This window comes from Notolepis coatsorum (assembly GCF_963971535.1).
Source record: "Notolepis coatsorum genome assembly, chromosome: 9".
Lineage (NCBI taxonomy): Eukaryota > Metazoa > Chordata > Actinopteri > Aulopiformes > Paralepididae > Notolepis > Notolepis coatsorum.
The window spans coordinates 25,819,876-25,842,949 of NC_140173.1; the positions used below are offsets into that span (position 1 = coordinate 25,819,876).

The window sequence follows — 23,074 nt, forward strand, 5'->3', positions numbered from 1 at the left end:
CCCTCTCTGGAGCTTGGGGTGCTCCGCATGAACGTATCCAACCGTAGGCTGTTGACTTCTCTCGCCAGGAAGTCGGCTAGGTCTAGGAGGGATGGCTCGGGACTGTTAGGATCACGGTGGTCTCTTTGCCGCCTGAAGCGCTCTTGTCGGGCGGGCGGAAGCTTCTCTAAAATCCTCTCGACATTAGAGTTTGCGTACAGTTCGTGCATACCCTTTTCTCTTTGCGCCCCCAGCATCCCTACCAGGGATTGTACCTTGATAGACAGGTCATCTAGTGAGCGATTGTCTGTGGCTGGGGGTAGGCGGTCAATATGCCTTATCTCTTGTATTACGTAGTCCCATATGCGTCCATATCTTTGGTCGAGTGCTGCTAGAGCCGCTGTGTATGGGGTAGTAGAGGTGGCATAGGCCAGCGCTATATTGTGCGCTCGGGGCACCTTGAGGTGCTTCAGTAGGATAGCATACTTGTACGGTTCATCAGCTACATTGGACATCATTGTCTCTAAGCACATTCGTAGCTCCGTGTACTGTGCTCTGTTCTCGTGGGTGAAGTCCGGAAACGTCGGTGTGCCAATGTATGATGCCATGGATGGCTGGCACATCGGTGAGCGTTGGAAGAGAGGCCTCCTAGGTGAGTCTCCTCTTACGCCTCTTGGTGGGCTGGTACCTGCTGGGTACCATGGCCCGCGTATCCAGGTGCTGTTCCTCGGGGCTGGTCGTGCGTCAAGCTCACCCGTGAATTGAGTCGGGGGTCTGTAGCGCAGAGCCGCGGGGGTAGAGCCTGGGCTGTACTGGACCTCCTGGTCCTGTGGAGTACTGTGCTGCTGTCGGGCTTGATTCTCCTCCTCTCCCTCTTCTTCTTCCTCTGGCAGGTCCTCTAGATCCTGTAGTCGTCTATTTAGCCTCTCCGCGGTGTAGACCGTTTCTTCCTTGTAGCTGGGTCTCACTTGGACCGGTCGGGGAAGGGGTTCGGAGGGGGGTATAGGCTCTCTCTGGTGGTCGGGCTCAGGGTCGCTTGATCGGGTAGGGGAGGGTGCCCTTGACCCTTGTCTTGACGAGGCCCTGGAACCCCGTGCGGAGGGAGGGGGTGTTGCCCTGGTGATCAGCTGCTCCATTATCTGCGCTTGTAATCGGTTGCGCTCGGCTTCGCGCTTGGTGAGAGCGAGGTCGCGCTCTGCTTCTCTTTAGGCACCGGCAGCGGCGCGCTGGGCTTCGGCGGCGGCGCGCTGGGCTTCGGCCCGGTCCCTTACCATATTCTCTTCCGTCTGAAGGCGTCTAATCTCTAGACGTATACGATCTTCTTCGCTCCGTTGCTGCGCCTGAAGGCGTTCTCTTTCCATGGAAGAATGTTCGCGCTCACTAAGCGTCTGTGCTTGGAGTCGATCGCGCTCTGTTGAGGCTGCTAGGCTGGCGAGGAATGCCTGTGCCAGCATCTTGTCCGCCTCGCTGGGGGAAGACGCTGGTTGAGGTGATCCGCTCCTGGCAGTACTCGTTGGAGATCTGTTCTCCTGTGGCAAGTCCTGGAGATCCATCTCCGGGGTGCTCTCCTCTTCTTGTAGCGGGTAGAGTTCCATCCCTGGAGGGCTGTCTTTATCCTGGAGCTCTCCGGGGACTACTTCTTCGGTCTTGGCGGGGGGTAAAGTCATGTCGGGTCCCTCCTGGTCCCTACCGTGAGCTTGGTCAGTTACGTTAGAACCCACTAGGGCCTCTATTGGCGGGGTAGCCTGGTCGATAGGGTCGGACATAATTTTACTATCTACTTTTTCCGCGTTTACTGTCTGTAGAAAGCTAGGTAGTATATTGGCAACGTAATCCTCTAAGTACTGAGGTGTCTGCCGTCTACGCTGCGGGCGATCTACTTTAGGAGAACCGTTTTGTGGAGTGTTCATCATAGGCCATGTCAATATTAATACCACTATATTAATATTACGCTAGTTACCATCCGGCTCGAAGGACCAATTGTAACTGAGGGGTACAATTCCCTGACTGTATTGATAAGTATGGTATCATTAAACCACTACCGCTTTATGTACTTTAATTACTGGCCATACAGTACATGATATATAAATATGATGAACACTTCCCACAATGAATCGGTTCCACACAAAGGTGTAATCAAGTATTTATTGCAGCAAAAGGTACATAATATACTTCTCTGTATCTTACTTTGGATGCGCTTATAAGGCAAAGGAATGTGCGTAGGCAAATCAATAATGAATGTCCATTCTCTGGTTACGCAGGAGGTAATTATACAACCTGAATCTTAGGGAATTATATCTATGGTACACTAGTAATATATAGCGGGAGATACTGGAAGGGTCCCCCCGGTTGTAAGCCAGCAGGGGTAGAGGATCTGTCGGTAGTAGAGAGTCTGGTCAACGATGACTAAGGAGACTCCAAGTACAGGAGACGGTGCAATAGTCTCTTGATCCACAGACGAATACAGCTGTTCTCCGTAGACTGTAGCTCCACAGTGAAGAAAGCTAGCCGGCCTCAGGCTCTCTGAGGCGCAGACTCGACTTGGCTCCTCACAGGGTAAATCCCACACGTGTAGGCGTCGGCGATTCTCCGCTCCATAAATCACAGGACCAAAACAAATATAATCCAGCCGCAAAGGGCTATGTAGTCGTCGGGTAGATTAATCCAGTGTACATGTCCACACGGTTCTCGTCTAGGTCTCCTCGGGTGAAAGCGCCATGAAAGCAGCCCAGCCTGGATAAGCACTCTAGCTGGTACGAGGAAGCGTTGGTGATGCTGGTCACTGTAGAACTTTAGCCGCACGATACACTATACACAAATAGACTATTACTGACTTAATAGAAATATGTCGCACTCGACGGTATAGCGCCAAACTCTGACAATTCAGTTATTAATTCGCACGCGGTCTCAATGCTCTATTTGGGGCCAAACAGGCCATACTTCACCGCACGGAGTATCGTGGGTGAGGCTTCAACTTATTGGGTAACTCTACTTCTGTATTCACCTGCGCCATATTTATATGCACGGCGAACAATCCAGTGCCAACCTCATTTCTGTCTCGTATCCCTGGGCAAGGCCGGGCATGTACAGACATGTCTTGACGGTGACTTTGAACCTGACTCCGGAGGCATGGCTCTGGCGCCTGTGGACCGCTGTCCAATAGGAGAATGAAATATTATGGTCTGGGCTAAAGGGATATTCCGTGTATATGTACAAGGAATATACAAGGGATATCAAACGATATACAAATACTATGCAATATATATCAATCAATAAATATATATATTCGGTTTAATCTGATCCTTTGTAACAATAACGTTACTTACCACACTGACTATGTCGATGGCTCATTGATTTAACTACTGCAGCTCTCTCGGATTGAAAATACGTGGATTATGGCTTGTTCAATATCGTCTATGTTTGAATGAATGAATGAATGAGAACTTTATTAACAGATTGCAGAATGGGTACAATACAGTACGGCTCAATACACACAATTGTTAAGGGGATGCAGACCAGAGAAAGACGTTTGTCTTGTTTACATCAGGGTCCCAGATTTTCGATTCATATCGATAGTTTAATAGCTAGCCTTGGCTCGTTTAACAATATGCAAAATATGTGTACAGCCCTGTACTCATACTGAAGTTATTCTTGGTATATAATAGGTCTGATTGTGTAACGAATCGATTCCACGTCACGCTGTGTGTGAGAGAGAGAAGGAGAGAGGGAGAGATCTGCCTGTGTTTGGAGACGGGCGAGTTTTGTTTCTAACTTTTCTATTTATATTGTGTTTCAAGTTGTGAATTAGAGTCTAGACTATACTTTATTTGACTGGTTGTGTGTTGTTGTAGTAACAGCTGAGCGACTCGTTCATAGAGCCGATTCATTGCCGTGAGCGTGAGTCGAATCGCTCACGTCTTGCCATGAGTCTTGCGTGGTACAGTACTGTACTGTACAAAATATTTGGTATAGCGCCCCTAGTGGCGAAGTACCCACCGGCCGCCACTGCTCAATACACACAATTGTTAAGGGGATGCAGACCAGAGAAAGACGTTTGTCTTGTTTACATCAGGGTGCAGCTGCAGCTGCTGGTACGCTATGGAGAGAGAGGCACACAACAACAGACAGACAGCCGGTTTCAATCACTGAAATATGCCTCTCTCTCCATACAGTACCAGCAGCTGCAGGTATGACGAGCACAGAGTTGCCAGTCGATAATTCTTGCTATTTAAAAATATTCCTCTTCTTCTCCCCCACTACTCCTCCAACGGGTGTTTGTGCGACCATGTCGACCTGAACAATGGGGGATAATAATAAGAATGAGCCGCCTCGGAGGGAGGATACCGCAGGCGGCGGAAGACGGCCGCTGCTGCTGGAGCTGGGCCGAGTCAAGCCGGCGGCAGCGCGGCGCACGGAAGCCGTGGAGAAACCACTGCATCGCCCCGCTGGCGCTTCACAGCGCGAGAGTGTAAAGGGGTGCGTGCTAGCATAGGTCAGCGGCCAATCAGAGGAACCCGGAAACCGAACAGCGTTGTAGAAGGCATAGACGCCATCAGGACACATGCGCTCCTGTGAACCGCCACTAGGGGCAGAGTGGCTAACCCTGAGTAGGGATGGGTATCGTTAGGATTTTATCGATACTACTACTCTTATCGATACTGCTTAACGGTTCGGTACTTTATCGATACTCTTATCGGTTCTTTTTGGTTCTTTTTTTGCAAGAAAAAAAGACAATTAATTAAGAACAGAATCAACATTGCTTTATTATTTATAAATACAACGTTATAAATAAGTATTATAAATAAATATAATTTCTTCAGCAACAGCAGCAGCAATGTTCTTTTATATAACTTTATAAATAAATATAATAAATTAATATAATTTCTTCAGCAACAGCAGCAACAATGTTTTAAATGTGTCTGACTCTGAATTATAGACTTTTTATAATAAACAACAAATGCAAAAGGCTAACAGAACTGTGACACTCGTTCACCCTATCCTCTGTCATCCTTCCTCTAGCTGCTAGGGAGAAAGGACTTTGGGTGGTGGAGGGAGGTAGAGGGAGGGAGGATGTGTGGTGGCCTCACTGGCCTGGGACATAGTGGCTGACGCCTCAGCTTGACGATCTATAAAAAGTTTAGATTGTAGTATTTGTAGCTAAACAATTGTTTTGTTTATTAGCCTATTTGTAATAATTCGTTATTAGCCTAGGCAACTCCGTATCTTGGCTTACGGTTACGGCTGCAGTGGATGCAGATGGAACACTGCGCGCAAGGCAGTCGAATACGCGCATTTCTGCACACTAATATCATGTTTTGCCAACAGATGTTTTGATAAATTGATTTGCTCGTATTGCCACCCTTACTGGCAAATGTTTTGTTGCACTTGTGGCAACGTGCATTGTCGGCATTGACCCTTGTAAAGTATATCCATACTTTAGAACGCTTCGCTCTATCCGCCATGATCACGACTCAGTGCATGCAGAGCTGCTGTCTGTGTGCAGAGCGCTATAGCACGGGGCGTCGGGGACACTTTCATTAAGGAGTACCCGTATGTAGGACCCGTATGTCTATGTGTAGCACTAGCGAGCGACTCGCGAGGAGTGTGTGTAATAATTGACTCGCTGGCTGCGGCTCGCTTCTCGTGCAGAGACAGAGAGAGGATCGTTCGCAACTTTTAAATAATAATAATAATAATAATAATAATAATAATTTCTCTAGAGTATCGATAGCAGTACCGAGGACGTCAGAGCTTATAAATACTCCGGTATTTTCTAATATAGTACCGGTTCCCGTTTAAAACCGGGGTCCGGGGGGCATCCCTAACCCTGAGTGAGTGAGACTGAGCGGTCTATGAGGAGCTTCACATCTAGCAGCAGAATTAACCTAGCAGCAGAATTAACCTAGCAGCAGAATTAACCTAGCAGCAGAATTAACCTAGCAGCAGAATTAACCTAGCAGCAGAATTAACCTAGCAGCAGTATTAACCTAGCAGCAGAATTAACCTAGCAGCAGAATTAACCTAGCAGCAGAATTAACCTAGCAGCAGAATTAACCTAGCAGCAGAATTAACCTAGCAGCAGTATTAACCTAGCAGCAGAATGAACCTAGCAGCAGAATTAACCTAGCAGCAGTATTAACCTAGCAGCAGAATTAACCTAGCAGCATAATTAACCTAGCAGCAGCATTAACCTAGCAGCAGAATTAACCTAGCAGCAGAATTAACCTAGCAGCATAATTAACCTAGCAGCAGCATTAACCTAGCAGCAGTATTAACCTAGCAGCAGTATTAACCTAGCAGCAGCATTAACCTAGCAGCAGCATTAACCTAGCAGCAGTATTAACCTAGCAGCAGTATTAATCTAGTAGAGGGGACTGTAAGGTGCCTTTTCGGTATACTACCTTTGCTAAAACTGTGTTCTCTGTTAAAGGTGGTAACTACTGGAATAGCCTACCAGTTGTGATGTAATGTAACTTGTTTCTTGTACTTTTTATTGTTGTTTTTATCATTGATTGTCACAATGCTTTTACCCTAAGCAGGCTATTTATTTATTGAAAGCATTTTTCTGTCTCCTGGTGTAAATTAGCTCTTGCTACAACCCTGCATGTTTACATTTTGTATTTTGTACTTGATGTTCATTAACATGTGCTGTCCCTATCAAATAAACTATCAAATCAAACTACTGCTACAAAAGTAACAGTCACTTAACTTTAGCTTTTGCCCCTTTTATGCATACAATGCCTATGTTTTGGCTAGTGTTGCTCTTCTAGAAAAATAATCCTTTCAGGGTTGCCTATTGAAATACTGTACACCTCCAGTACAGAAACATTGTTAGGTAGACAGTCGATTCTGCCAATTACGTCACACTGCTTGCACCCACCTCTGCTGTTGATAACGCTAGCCAAGTTAGCACACACACACATACACAGTGGGCCAGTGACTTTGGTGTAGGGGTGTAACAATGCATCGCAATGCATCGATCCTAAGGGGAAAATTCAACTGCATCGATTTAGAATAGAATAGAATAGAAATACTTTTATTATCCCGTGGGAAATTTGACACTGCAAATCGCTCAACATTTAAACATTTAGACAGGACAGGTCACAAATTAGAATAATAACACAAATCAAATCAAGTTGCCTAGGATAAGAGTAGAGTAAAATAGAATAAAATGAAATGAAATAAAATATACAGAAATAAATACAGTAAGAATGTACTGAGCATGGGGGAAGCAGTGTAAACAATTTGGTCAATATAATTATAATTTAAATCTAACTAAATGAAATATATATTCCAGTATTCACAGTGTCACAAGGTGCAGTATGCTTCAGGTAGTGTATTGTCCTCCTTGGGTTCCTATAAGTCCTAGATCAATGTCTGGCAGCCGTCGCTGCCCCCTGTTGTGGAGCCTGGAGGCCGCTAGTCGCGTCCTCCTGCCACTAATGAGCTGCCGCTCTGTGCTCAGTGATGCAGTGAGGTACAGTGATGCATTATATAGTCTGATGGCTGTTGGAATGAAGGACTTCCTGTGCCGTTCAGTGCTGCATTTGGGTAGTGTGAGCCTAGCACTGAACATGCTCCTCCTGGCAGCCAAGTCTGTGTATAGTGGGTGGGTGGGGTTTTCCCTGATGGCCTGGAGCTTAGCAAGGCTCCTCCTCTCCGCCACCCTCGCTAGAGAGTCCAGCTCCACCCCAACCACGCTGCTGGCCTTCCTGACCAGCTTATCCAGCCTGGTTGTGTCCACTGCTCTCAGTCCGCTGCCCCAGCAGGTCACAGCGTACAAGAAGGCACCCGCCACCACCGACTCATAGAACATCCTCAACATCCTTGTACAGACATTGAAGGATCTCAGCCTTCTAAGAAAGTAGAGTCGGCTCTGGCCCTTCTTGTATAGTGCTTCTTCTGTTGAGGTATTTGTACACCTCAACCATGTCCACATCAACTCCCCTGATGGAAACGGGGGTCACAGGTGCACTCCTCCTCCCCAGCTCCACAACCAGTTCCTTGGTCTTCGCCACATTTAGCTGCAGGTGGTTTTTATCGCACCATGTGACAAAGTCCACTACCAGTTCCCGGTATTCCCTCTCGTCACCGTCCTTTATACATCCCACTATCGCAGAGTCATCAGAAAACTTCTGAAGGTGGCAGGACTCTGACCGATAGTGGAAGTCGTTGGTGTAGACAGTGAAGAGGAAGGGAGAGAGGACTGTCCCCTGCGGGGCCCCGGTGTTTGAAAATGTTAGAATAGATTATCGCAATTTGAATGTGTACACAGTGTTATGTTATTGTCATGTCCGTTACAGCCAACACAACGACATACGCTACTGCATCAACGTTATGATTAACAAAGCAAAGCATTCGTTTTGTTGCATTAACGTTATATTACTATTGCTATCGATAAATCTAGGTGTTCTAAAATCTATTGCTATTGGTAAGACTAGAATAAGTTACATTAATTTAATGTTACTGTCTCGGAAAACTCTCGCATATCGCAATGGGGGACTTTCAGGAAGTAAAAAAGCGAATGAGAGCTTCCGATTGGTCATTTCCTTTATTTCCCTTGAAACCAGTCACGTCACTCTACTGTGATTGGACCGTTGGCTTGAGTGCAATGTGGGACTTGTAGTTTTTTAACGATTTATCAGCGGAGAAAAAAAAAACATGACTGAGGCTGTAATCTTCACTTGCACACCGTGCGAGTAATTGATTTTTCCGGTTCGCACACATATTTCTAGGGGCATATGCAAGCAATATGGTCGCACTGTAGAGCCCTGTAACCTAGCAGCAGTATTAACCCAGCAGGACCTAGCAGTATTAACCTAGCAGCAGTATTAACCCAGCAGGACCTAGCAGCAGTATTAACCTAGCAGCAGTATTAACCTAGCAGCAGTATTAACCCAGCAGGACCTAGCAGCAGTATTAACCTAGCAGCAGTATTAACCCAGCAGGACCTAGCAGCAGTATTAACCTAGCAGCAGTATTAACCCAGCAGGACCTAGCAGCAGTATTAACCTAGCAGCAGTATTAACCCAGCAGGACCTAGCAGCAGTATTAACCTAGCAGCAGTATTAACCCAGCAGGACCTAGCAGCAGTATTAACCCAGCAGGACCTAGCAGCAGTATTAACCTAGCAGCAGTATTAACCCAGCAGGACCTAGCAGCAGTATTAACCTAGCAGCAGTATTAACCCAGCAGGACCTAGCAGCAGTATTAACCCAGCAGGACCTAGCAGCAGTATTAACCTAGCAGGACCTAGCAGCAGTATTAACCCAGCAGGACCTAGCAGCAGTATTAACCCAGCAGGACCTAGCAGCAGTATTAACCCAGCAGGACCTAGCAGCAGTATTAACCCAGCAGGACCTAGCAGCAGTATTAACCCAGCAGGACCTAGCAGCAGTATTAACCCAGCAGGACCTAGCAGCAGTATTAACCCAGCAGGACCTAGCAGCAGTATTAACCCAGCAGGACCTAGCAGCAGTATTAACCCAGCAGGACCTAGCAGCAGTATTAACCCAGCAGGACCTAGCAGCAGTATTAACCCAGCAGGACCTAGCAGCAGTATTAACCCAGCAGGACCTAGCAGCAGTATTAACCTAGCAGGACCTAGCAGCAGTATTAACCCAGCAGGACCTAGCAGCAGTATTAACCCAGCAGGACCTAGCAGCAGTATTAACCCAGCAGGACCTAGCAGCAGTATTAACCCAGCAGGACCTAGCAGCAGTATTAACCCAGCAGGACCTAGCAGCAGTATTAACCCAGCAGGACCTAGCAGCAGTATTAACCCAGCAGGACCTAGCAGCAGTATTAACCCAGCAGGACCTAGCAGCAGTATTAACCCAGCAGGAGTAGCCGAGTAGCCAGCTGTCCAACTCTACTCACCAGTGAGCCAGCTGTCCAGTGCTCCATCTGCAAAGTTCTTCATGACAGGGAGGAACTCTGAGGAAAGCAGGGCTCCGCGGCCCCTGAGTCGGCCCCTCAACACCCTGCTCTCACACAGCTCCAGGACCAGGCGCATCTGCCACAGAGGGAAGGTCTCTGCGAGGTCACACTGGCGTAGGGAGCGCACGGCCTGGGGAGGGAGGAGGGGAAACAGTCAACACAGAAACCACAGGAGATAGGTACAATATATACTTGGAAGCGTACGTACGTATACTCACTCTTGCACGCACACACACGCATGGACTAGCATAAACCACATAGGACTAGTATAAACCACATAGGACTAGTATAAACCACATAGGACTAGTATAATCCAGATGGGACTAGTATAAACCACATAGGACTAGTATAAACCACATGGGACTAGTATAAACCACATGGGACTAGTATAAACCACATAGGACTAGTATAAACCACATGGGACTAGTATAAACCACATGGGACTAGTATAAACCACATAGGACTAGTATAAGGGACTAGTATAAACCACATGGGACTAGTATAAACCACATGGGACTAGTATAAGGGACTAGTATAAACCACATGGGACTAGTATAAACCACATGGGACTAGTATAAACCACATGGGACTAGTATAAACCACATGGGACTAGTATAAACCACATGGGACTAGTATAAGGGACTAGTATAAACCACATGGGACTAGTATAAACCACATGGAACTAGTATAAACCACATGGGACTAGTATAAACCACATGGGACTAGTATAAACCACATGGGACTAGTATAAGGGACTAGTATAAACCACATGGGACTAATATAAACCACATGGGACTAGTATAAGGGACTAGTATAAACCACATGGGACTAGTATAAGGGACTAGTATAAACCACATGGGACTAGTATAAACCACATGGAACTAGTATAAACCACATGGGACTAGTATAAACCACATGGGACTAGTATAAACCACATGGGACTGGTATAAACCACATGGGACTAGTATAAAAGGTCAGTATATTCAGTATGAACTACATCAACACAACAGAGATCATACAGTATGAGTGGTACATGGTTGTCAGGATCTTACCTGCTCGATAGCGATATATGTGGGCAGCATCTCTGGGTTTTCCTGAGTCACACATTCATAGAGAATGGCTGAGAACAATGCCAAGGTCTCCTCTCTCTGGACAGACAGACAGACAGTATCATTAGACACACATTAAAGCCACTACAAGGAACATTTTCAATAATAATATATCAATGTCAGATTAGTTGGGATACCTTGGTATAATTACAGTAAACAAATGGGACCCTTGCGGTAATAACTGGCAGCCTAATTAATTCTCAGGAGGAGATTACGTTTCACAAACACCCTGTTGTTGCTGCTTGCTGTTGCAAAGTAGATTTGTCTGTTTGCTCCTTTGTTTACCCCTCCATGGAAGGGGTGAACAGCCCATTCTGAAAGTGAACGTGGTGGAGTCATATTCTTAGCAGCCTTGTCAATTGAACCCTTAAGTCAAATTTGTTTTTGTTGTGAGGTTAATCTAAATCACTTGGTGCGTGATTGTGATCCGTCACAAGACACTACTCAGCCTCGACTCCCTTTAACTAGGAATGAACACAACACTAACTTACCATCTTTAGATAATAAAGTACTCAGCCTCTACTGTCTTTAACTATGAATGAACACAACTCTTATCTTTAGATAATAAAGTTTGAAAACATTGTTCCTCTGAAAATATAAAATAGACGTGTATGGTTTTTCGTCTAAGGTATTCAATTATCTGCCATTCTCATCAGAGTTGCGTTTTAATCCTGTCAAGGTAGGGAGGATATTGACTGTACAATATATTGATGGAATCTTACTAGTAGTGCCTTTAATAGTAACTTTAAACAGAGACAGCGAGCGGGCGCATTGATTAATATAGACTAACCATGTTCCAGACACAACCATGTTGATTAATATAGACCAGTGGTTCCCAAACTGTGGTGCGCGCATCCCTTGTGGTGCGCGAGCGCCCTCTAGGTGGTGCGTGACATGAAAAGGCTAATGGTGGTCAATACATTTTCTTTTTCTTTTTACAATAAAATTTCATAAAAATCTTAGTCAACCCTTTAGTATTATGGATATTAAACATGCTGGCAGAGTACATGCATCCATGTTGTCGTGAACATTTTAATTAAACAAAGAAATTCCCTATCCATAGTCGCCGTGGGAAGAGATAAAATAAAAAAAAAATCTGTGCACGGAGACCAGCAACAATTTTTTCTAACAGAAACCCATTGGGGGGTGCGTCAGCTAGGTCGGGAGGTGACAGGGGGTGCACGGCCAAAAAAGTTTGGGAACCGCTGATATAGACTAACCATGTTCCAGACACAACAATGTTGATTAATATAGACTAACCATGTTCCAGACACAACAATGTTGATTAATATAGACTTACCATGGTCCTTACACAACCATGTTGATTAATATAGACTTAACATGTTCCTTACACAACGATATTGATTAATAATAGTATAGTGACTAATATACAGTAGACTGATATTTTACTTCTCGACCTCAGGACACGACAGACAAGACCCATGAAGATTTTAGCAAGTGAATGAGGTGCTCCCAATATGTTCCATAAAGACAGTCAGACAGATAGATAGAGGGACAAGAAGAAAAACACTGATAGATAAATAGATAGAGACAGACAGACAGATAAACATGGAGGAAGACAGACATACAGATAGTTAGATAGACAGATAGACAGACCAGGTACCAGGGTTCAGATGGTGTGAAAAAGAACATGGAGGCATTTTATGCCAATTTAAAGCCAAGCGAGAGAGAGAGAGAGAGAGAGAGAGAGAGAGAGAGAGAGAGAGAGAGAGAGAGAGAGAGAGAGGGAGGGAGGGAGGAGAGAGAGAGGGAGGGAGAGAGAGAGAGAGAGAGGAGGGAGAGAGAGAGAGAGAGAGAGAGGGAGAGAGAGAGAGGAGGAGGAGAGGAGAGGAGAGGAGGGAGAGAGAGGAGAGAGGGAGGGAGGAGGGAGAGAGAGAGGGAGAGAGAGGAGAGAGAGAGAGAGAGAGAGAGAGGGAGGGAGGAGGGAGAGAGAGGAGGGAGAGGAGAGAGAGGGAGGAGAGAGGAGGGAATCAGAGAGGGAGAGGGAGAGAGATAGAGAGGGAGGGAGAGAGGGGAGGGAGAGAGAGGGAAAGAGAGAGAGAGGGAGGGAGGGAGGGAGAGAGAGGGAAAGAGAGAGAGGGATGGAGGGAGAGAGAGAGATGAAACGATAAAATGCCAAGAAGAAATTCTCTTAAATTCAATTACAGAACTCCACGGTAGTGAGTCAAGTGATTAACAAGAGGATGCATCACAGGTCACAAAGGGCAAATCTATAGTGTCTATTTTAAAGCCAGGCCCCCTGCCATGTGTAGAGAGAACAGTACGCTCTCACAGACTCACATGTTACAAACTAAAGGCTCACGCAATTTCTCCACACAATTTGATAATTTCATTGAATTCAAAATTATTTCTTTTGACATTTTCTATGGAATGAATAGTTATTCATTCTACGGATTCCATTTCTGGATTTTTATCTAAAGAAATGTGTGTTTTCGAATTCCAATCCTTCAAGGTCACCTTTATTTATATAGCACATTAAAAATGAGTTTGTGAGGTGCTCCCAATATGTTCCATAAAGACAGTCAGACAGATAGAGACAGAGTGTGTGAGGTGCTCCCAATATGTTCCATAAAGACAGTCAGACAGATAGAGACAGAGTGTGTGAGGTGCTCCCAATATGTTCCATAAAGACAGTCAGACAGATAGATACAGAGTGTGTGAGGTGCTCCCAATATGTTCCATAAAGACAGTCAGACAGATAGAGACAGAGTGTGTGAGGTGCTCCCAATATGTTCCATAAAGACAGTCAGACAGATAGAGACAGAGTGTGTGAGGTGCTCCCAATATGTTCCATAAAGACAGTCAGACAGATAGAGACAGAGTGTGTGAGGTGCTCCCAATATGTTCCATAAAGACAGTCAGACAGATAGAGACAGAGTGTGTGAGGTGCTCCCAATATGTTCCATAAAGACAGTCAGACAGATAGATAGAGGGACAGGAAGGAAAACAGATAGATAAATAGACAGACACTGACAGACAGATAGACATGGAGGAAGACAGACAGATAGAGACAGACAGATAGTTAGATAGATAGACAGACAGACAGTTAGATAGACAGACAGACAGACAGACAGACAGACAGTTAGATAGACAGACAGACAGACAGACAGACAGACAGACAGACAGACAGACAGACAGACAGACAGACAGACAGACAGACAGACAGACAGACAGACAGACAGACAGACAGTTAGATAGACAGATAGACAGACCAGGTACCAGGGTTCAGATGGTGTGAAAAAGAACATGGAGGCATTTTATGCCAATTTAAAGCCAAGCCACGGTGAGGAAGAAAATCATGTGATTCACCAACAGGAAGCACAGAATTATCCAGTCTGCAATTATGACACAAAACAGAAGAGGAACAGTAATGGAGTGAGATGGAGAGATAGATGCAGAGATGGAGAGAGAGAGGGGAAGGGAGAGAGACAGAGAGAGAGAAATAGAGAGAGAGGGAGAGAGAGAGGGAGAGAGAGATAGAGAGGGAGGGAGAGAGAGGGAAAGAGAGAGAGGGGGAGGGGGAGAGAAACAGAGAGGGAGAGAGAGAGATAGAGAGGGAGGGAGAGAGAGGGAAAGAGAGAGAGGGATGGAGGGAGAGAGAGAGATGAAACGATAAAATGCCAAGAAGAAATTCTCTTAAATTCAATTACAGAACTCCACGGTAGGAGAAATAACACATTTACTCAAATTTCACAGCCGTGGTCTGAAATAAACGCTGTGCGATCGAACCGATTAACCTGCTGTGGAGGAGGCCTTTCTGCTTTACAAAATGAGTCAAGTGATTAACAAGAGGATGCATCACAGGTCACAAAGGGCAAATCTATAGTGTCTATTTTAAAGCCAGGCCCCCTGCCATGTGTAGAGAGAACAGTACGCTCTCACAGACTCACATGTTACAAACTAAAGGCTCACGCAATTTCTCCACACAATTTGATACTTTCATTGAATTCAAAATTATTTCTTTTGACATTTTCTACGGAATGCATAGTTATTCATTCTACGGATTCCATTTCTGGATTTTTATCTAAAGAAATGTGTGTTTTCGAATTCCAATCCTTCAAGGTCACCTTTATTTATATAGCACATTAAAAATCAACCAAAGTTGCCCCAAAGTGCTTTACAGTAAACAGACCAATACGAAATAAAATTTAAATGCACAAGTCAATGCAATACAATACATACACTAAAAGTCACAACAGGACCAGGGATGTATGGCTTAACAAGCCTCAAAAAGCCAATGAAGACAGGTGAGTTTTCAGCCACGACTTAAAAATCTCTAGGGTATGGGGTCTTTCCCTTGAGAAGCTTAATGTCCGTTACTCGTAAATATAATAATAATAATAATAATAATAATAATAATAATAATAATAATAATAATAATAATAATAATAATAATAATAATAATAATAAGTACATCAGTACATCTCAGGCCTCTGAAAGCAGGAATGCTGATCTGAGACCAGATTGGCTCATTAAGTCATAATGATATGTTTATGGTCATGTGACCTGCACACTGATCCTAGATGTGTGACGATGTAACAGCCAAGCTAACAGTGAGGATGCTGTGGCTTATTGAATCTGTTGTTGCATCATGAAGTGCGATTTCTGAGAAATTACCTCTTTGAAGTTTCTCTACAACAGACAGGAAGTTAGTATCATATATGTTAGTTATATCTGAACAAATAGGCAGATAAACACAATATTATTTAGCTGATAAACTCAGGTAGCATCCTAGACATAACAATCTTACAAAAACGTTATTTTATCCTGTAATTATAAATGACCCCCCAATCGCTGTAGTTTAGTTACACCACTGTAGACTTGTAGCTTGTAATGTGTGCTGTGTGCTGACCTCAGGACAGCTACCCTTTTAAAAGCTGCTATTAATGGACGAAACCTTTAGTCACTCAGGATTCAATTATAGGTAGAAGTCAAGAAGATCCTAAAGCGTGACATCAGCCCATGCCGCCTAATTACGTCTAATGATGTTCATTATTTGTAAGTATTTGGTTTGTTCAACATAGGCTCTGCTTTGCATGTTAATTACATGCAGTTTAGGTTAAAAAAAAAATTCTGCATATGCCTACTGCGGTTTTCTAAGCAGTCTTTGATTAGCATAAATTGTGTGAAGCCTACATCTGAATGTAGCAGAGTTTCTCTGGTGTACGGTGACTACTTTCCACATAGCAGAAGGAAAGCCTGGAAACATCAAGAAGTTGTGTTTTTCCTCTCTCTCTAGTGAACTCACATGTTTCATGCCGTCTGAGGCTTTACAGAAGTACTCCGCAAAGGAAACCAGCGCAGCGTCAGAGGTGAAGGTGGAGATGGCCTCAGGCTGTAGGACACACACACACACACACACACACACACACACACACACACACACACACACACACACACACACACACACACACACACACACACACACACACACACACACACACACACACACACACACACACACACACACACACAACATTATATTATTTTAATGAAATACTGTACTAATTCAGCCATCAATACCAACTCAGATGAGAGGAAAGAAGGGAAGAGGTGATGAACAGATGAGTGGAGAGAAGAGGGGATGAACAGATGAGTAGAAAGAAGATTCAGATTCAGAGTTTTTATTTGCCACATGGAAACAATACAATCATAAAGTTTTTCATACAAAATCATAAATACCATACCATGGACAAAAGGAGCAGGAAGAAGAATAAATCTTATAGTTACCTGCCCCTTATTCCTAAACTAAACAAGTATTACTTGATGGTCGGCGTACAACCTAATTTACACAAAATAATCAATTATACCATATACAAAGAAACAAACAATCCACAGTTTAAACAAGAGAAATTTAATGATAATAAAAAAAAAATCTCACTATTCAGATCACATTTGACTTTCATACTGACTAAATATTTTAACAGAGGATGAACAGACTAGTAGAAAGAAGAGGGGATGAACAGATGAGTAGAAAGAAAGAAGAGGGGATGAACAGATGAGGGGAGAGAAGAGGGGATGAACAGATGAGTGGAGAGAAGAGGGGATGAACAGATGAGTGGAGAGAAGAGGGGATGAACAGATGAGTAGAAATAAAGAAGTAAGAGGGGATGAAACAGATGAGTAAAAAGAAGAGAGAAGAGATGATGAACAGATGAGTAGAAAGAAGAGAAGATGGGATGAACAGATGAGTAGAAATAAAGAAGTAAGAGGGGATGAAACAGACGAGTAAAAAGAAGAGAGAAGAGATGATGAACAGATGAGTAGAAAGAAGAGAAGATGGGATGAACAGATGAGTAGAAATAAAGAAGTAAGAGGGGATGAAACAGACGAGTAAAAAGAAGAGAGAAGAGATGATGAACAGATGAGTAGAAAGAATAGAGGAGAGGATGAACAGATGAGTAGAAAGAAGAGAAGAGATGATGAACAGATGAGTAGAAAGAAGAGAAGAGGGGATGAACAGATGAGTAGAAAGGAGAAGATGGGATGAACAGATGAGTAGAAAGAAGAGAAGAGAGGATGAACAGATGAGTAGAAAGAAGAGAAGATGAACAGATGAGAAGAAAGAAGAGAAGAGAGGATGAACAGATGAGTAGAAAGAAGAGAAGAGAGGATGAACAGATGAGTAGAAAGAAGAGAGAAGAGGGGATGAACAGACTAGTAGAAAGAAGAGGGGATGAACAGATTAGTAGAAAGAAGAGAGAAGAGGGGATGAACAGACTAGTAGAAAGAAGAGAGGATGAACAGATGAGTAGAAAGAAGAGAGAAGAGGGGATGAACAGACTAGTAGAAAGAAGAGGGGATGAACAGACTAGTAGAAAGAAGAGAAGATGAACAGATGAGTAGAAAGAGAGAAGAGGGGATGAACAGACTAGTAGAAAGAAGAGAGGATGAACAGATGAGTAGAAAGAAGAGAGGATGAACAGACTAGTAGAAAGAAGAGAGGATGAACAGATGAGTAGAAATAAGAGAGGATGAACAGACTAGTAGAAAGAAGAGAGGATGAACAGACAAGTAGAAAGAAGAGTGGATGAACAGATGAGTAGAAATAAAGAAGAGATGATTAACAGACTAGTAGAAAGAAGAGAGGATGAACAGATGAGTAGAAATAAAGAAGAGATGATGAACAGACTAGTAGAAAGAAAGAAGAGAGGATGAACAGATGAGTAGAAAGAAGAGAAGAGGGGATGAACAGACTAGTAGAAATAAGAGAAAAGAAGAGAAGATGAAGCGAATAATGGACTAGAAGTATGGCAGGCATATTGACAGTCTGTACACAATGTTTTATAATAGCAGGTACATGGAACTAGGTTGTCATGTAACACCAAGCACATGTAACATAAAGCACACTGGTCAAACACACTCCGTCTCCAGTGACAACCTGCCTAGTACTGTAGGGGGGGGGGGGATTATTTAGATTATATCTACTAACATTTTTAAATACATTTACAAATCACTAAAATCTCTAGCCAAGCGGAACGACTCACACAATACAAGCTTTGAAACATGGATGTTAACACATTCGGGGCCAGACCCGAGATATCTCGGGTTTTAATAGCTTTTTTCTTTTATTCGCTATTGCCATTCATAATTCATCGGGGCAGGCTGTGCATACTGTTCTGAATGTGTCTGAGCTCGCAAAAGGGCAAATACTGCCGCCTACGTAGGGCTGGGCGATATGGAAAAAAATAATATCGCGATAACGATATGATAATGTTATCATATTTCTCGATATCGATAATTATCGAATTGTTATAAGTATTAAAAAAACAACATATGTATGTTTATTTTGCAGCAATTCTTTGTCATTGCCGCCATCTTTAGTGTTACATCCCCTCACACTCCAGTTCTCAGGCTGCAGCTGGTTTAAAAGCGAAAGTAAACCGGCTTCTCTGCTGGCTGTGGCTCCAGGGGAGTTGAACAGTTCTGGCTCTGCTAGTTTATTTTCGATCTTTTGGCACTTTTTTGGTGGACAAACCACCGCACATGTGCACCGTGACTCGTGACTGGAGTCTAGTTCAGCACACATAGCCTACTGTGTACAGACGGTTTCAAACTGTATTTTAAATTAGAAAGCAAACAAAATAAATGGACAAGAGAAAAATAAATCTCAATTTGGTCAGTATTGTCATTTGGACAAGCAAAGCCATTACTTTAATTGCAGGCAAGAAAGACAAGTCTGTCCACTGTCTCTGGTTTTAAAACTGCCCTGTTGCAGGTCACAAAAAAAAAAAAAAAAAAAACGCATTTCATTCTTGCATGAGGAAGGATAATAATGATAATCTAGCGTTGATTTCAGGAAGATTCGATAATCAGGCGAAAAATGACAATGTGATAAGTAGGGCTGGGCGATATGGCCAAAAACGTTATCGCGATAAAATTATAAAATTATTTTCATATAACTCGATATCGATAATTATCGTCGATATAATGTCTGTCAAGTTTAATTAACTTCTTATGCCCGGCGCCGATGGACGGGCTATTAATAGACTTGTTTTGCTGCTGCGAATGTCTCGAGTTGATGTCGTTAGCAGTTAGCCAGAGCAAGCCGTGTATCCCATGACAATGTACTAAATATTACCCTAAAATACTTTGTTCCGCCCCAATACATTGCAACAACGTCCACCGTTGCCTTAGTGTTACATGTCCCTCCAGCAGGACTGGGATCAGTTTACTGTCACAAACACGTGTACCTGTCACAAACACGTGTACCTGTCACAAACGCGTGTACCTGTCACAAACGTGTGTACCTGTCACAAATGCGTGCACCTGTCACAAACGCGTGTACTTGTCACAAGCAACGTGTACCTGTCACAAACGTGTGTATGTATCACAAACGTGTGTATGTGTCACAAACGCGTGTACCTGTCACAAACGCGTGTACCTGTCACAAAGGCGTGTACCTGTCACAAACACGTGTACCTGTCACAAACACGTGTACCTGTCACAAACGCGGGTACCTGTCGCAAACGCGGGTGCCTGTCACAAATGCGGGTACCTGTCACAAAGGTGTGCACCTGTCACAAACGCGTGTACCTGTCACAAACGTGTGTACCTGTCACAATCGCGTGTACCTGTCACAAGCAACGTGTACCTGTCACAAACGTGTGTATGTATCACAAACGTGTGTATGTGTCACAAACGCGTGTACCTGTCACAAACGCGTGTACCTGTCACAAACGCGTGTACCTGTCACAAACACGTGTACCTGTCACAAACACGTGTACCTGTCACAAACGCGGGTACCTGTCGCAAACGCGGGTGCCTGTCACAAATGCGGGTACCTGTCACAAAGGTGTGCACCTGTCACAAACGTGTGTACCTGTCACAAACGCGTGTACCTGTCACAAACGTGTGTACTGTACCTTGAAGGTGCGGACTTCAGAGCTCCTGTTGTTGACGTTGGGGGCCAGCAGGCTCTTCCAGCCGCGAGGATCGTCTTTATAAGGCAGCTGACCGGCACGCAGCTTCACATACAATACACCATCTCTACATAGGATGGACCTGACAGAGAGGTAGGAGAGGAGAGAGACAGACACAGAGAGAGAGACAGAGAGAGGGACAGAAAGAGAGACAGAGAGATACAGACACACAGAGAGGGACAGAAAGAGAGACACAGAGAGAGATACAGACCCACAGAGAGGGACAGAAAGAGAGACAGAGAGAGAGACAGACAGAGAGGGGCAGAAAGAGAGACACAGAGAGAGATACAGACACACAGAGAGAGACAGAGAGAGAGACAGAGAGAGAGACAGACAGAGAGGGACAGAAAGAGAGACACAGAGAGAGATACAGACACACAGAGAGGGACAGAAAGAGAGACACAGAGAGAGAGACAGACACACAGAGAGGGACAGAAAGAGAGACAGAGAGAGAGACAGACAGAGAGGGACAGAAAGAGAGACACATAGAGAGATACAGACACACAGAGAGGGACAGAAAGAGAGACAGAGAGAGAGACAGACAGAGAGGGAGAGACAGAGAGAGAGACAGACAGAGAGGGAGAGACAGAGAGACAGACACACAGAGGGACAGAAAGAGACAGAGAGAGAGACAGACAGAGAGGGACAGAAAGAGAGACAGAGAGAGATACAGACACAGAAAGAGAGACACAGAGAGAGATACAGACACACAGAGAGGGACAGAGAGACAGAGAGAGAGAGACAGACACACAGAGAGGGACAGAAAGAGAGACAGACACAGAGAGAGAGAGAGACAGAGAGAGAGAGACACAGAGCGAGAGAGACACAGACACACAGAGATGGACAGAAATAGAGAGAGACACAGAGCAAGAGAGACACAGACACACAGAGAGGGACAGAAAGAGAGAGAGACACAGAGCAAGAGAGACACAGACACACAGAGAGGGACAGAAATAGAGAGAGACACAGAGCAAGAGAGACACAGACACACAGAAAGGGACAGAAAGAGAGAGAGAGAGAGACACAGATCGAGATACAGACACGGGGCAGAGTGGAGGAGAGAGGGGGGCAGAGAGACATAGGGGGGCAGAGTGGAGGAGAGAGGGGCGGAGAGAGACATAGGGGGGCAGAGCAAGAGAGAGACATAGGGGGGGCAGAGTGGAGGAGAGAGGGGGGCAGAGTGGAGGAGAGAGGGGGGCAGAGTGGAGGAGAGAGGGGGGCAGAGTGGAGGAGAGAGGGGGGCAGAGTGGAGGAGAGAGGGGGGGCAGAGTGGAGGAGAGAGGGGGGCAGAGTGGAGGAGAGAGGGGGGCAGAGTGGAGGAGAGAGGGGGCAGAGTGGAGGAGAGAGGGGGGCAGAGTGGAGGAGAGAGGGGGGCAGAGTGGAGGAGAGAGGGGGCAGAGTGGAGGAGAGAGGGGGGCAGAGTGGAGGAGAGAGGGGGGCAGAGTGGAGGAGAGAGGGGGGGCAGAGTGGAGGAGAGAGGGGGGCAGAGTGGAGGAGAGAGGGGGGGCAGAGTGGAGGAGAGAGGGGGCAGAGTGGAGGAGAGAGGCGGGCAGAGTGGAGGAGAGAGGGGGGCAGAGTGGAGGAGAGAGGGGGGGGCAGAGTGGAGGAGAGAGGGGGGCAGAATGGAGGAGAGAGGGGGGCGGAGCGAGAGAGAGACATAGGGGGGGCAGAGTGGAGGAGAGGAAGAAAGACAGAGAGAAAGCGAGACATAGATAGAGTGGGACAGAGAGTGGAGGAGAGAAAGAAAGACAGAGAGAGAGAGAGAGAGAGAGAGAGAGAGAGAGAGAGAGAGAGAGAGAGAGAGACAGACAGACAGACAGACAAAGCGATAGAGAGGGGGACAGAGAGAATGAAGGAGAGAAGAATAGTGTGAGGGTGGGATGGAGTGAGATGATGGAGAGAGAGAGGGGGACAGAGAGTGGAAGAGAGAGAGATAGACAGGCATGATGACACAATACCACCACCAGCATACATACAGTATATATATCCATCCTGTATGAGGGTTTAGAGTGAGGTTGGTTTGCTCTCTTACTCTAGATGCTGAGTTCCTTTACTGAGGTCTATGGAGAGCTCCCAGTACCTCGGACCCTTCACTCTGATCTGCAACAGAGAACAGCAAACACATGAGAACCTCTACTTCATAGTTTCAAGTTTCTTTATTAGTTGTCATACAAAAATACACAATACTTTTATATGAAATGATTCTCTGTTTTGCATCTGAGAGTGTGCTAGATAAAAATAGATAAGTATAAAATAGAAGTCAAAAGTACGTAAACAAAAGTGTTCCAATATACAATGCAGAGTAGAAAAAGTAACTGAGTTACAATACAATATACATTACAATGCAGAAATGGGATGAGGTACAATTTAGGGTAAGGTGTAATGAGGTATGAGTTGTAGTGCAAATCTCTTTACCAATAAATATAAAGTGTGTTAAAGTGTCTAAAGTGGGTAAAGTGGGTGCACCGTGCTGCAGTGAGTTGTTTATTTAAAGTGAGTGTGTTTGATGGTTTGTTACATAGTGTTATTGTCATTGATCATCCTGATGGCCTGGGGACAACAACAAATGTAACAACAGTTAGAGAAATGTGGAAATGTAACAAC

At 44.8% G+C, this 23,074-nt stretch overlaps 1 protein-coding gene across 1 annotated transcript in view; it reads right to left on the reverse strand.

Moving 5' to 3' along the window:
- Positions 1 to 23,074, reverse strand: part of anapc1 (anaphase promoting complex subunit 1) — a 252,373-nt gene that overhangs the window by 12,516 nt on the left and 216,783 nt on the right. Inside the window, exons 47-51 of the mRNA XM_084321811.1 lie at positions 22,503 to 22,570; positions 20,414 to 20,552; positions 16,297 to 16,383; positions 10,971 to 11,066; positions 9,859 to 10,048 (exon numbers count right to left, since the gene is read on the reverse strand). Of these exons, the coding sequence (XP_084177937.1) occupies positions 9,859 to 10,048; positions 10,971 to 11,066; positions 16,297 to 16,383; positions 20,414 to 20,552; positions 22,503 to 22,570 (580 nt within the window). The remainder of the gene's footprint in view (positions 1 to 9,858; positions 10,049 to 10,970; positions 11,067 to 16,296; positions 16,384 to 20,413; positions 20,553 to 22,502; positions 22,571 to 23,074) is intronic.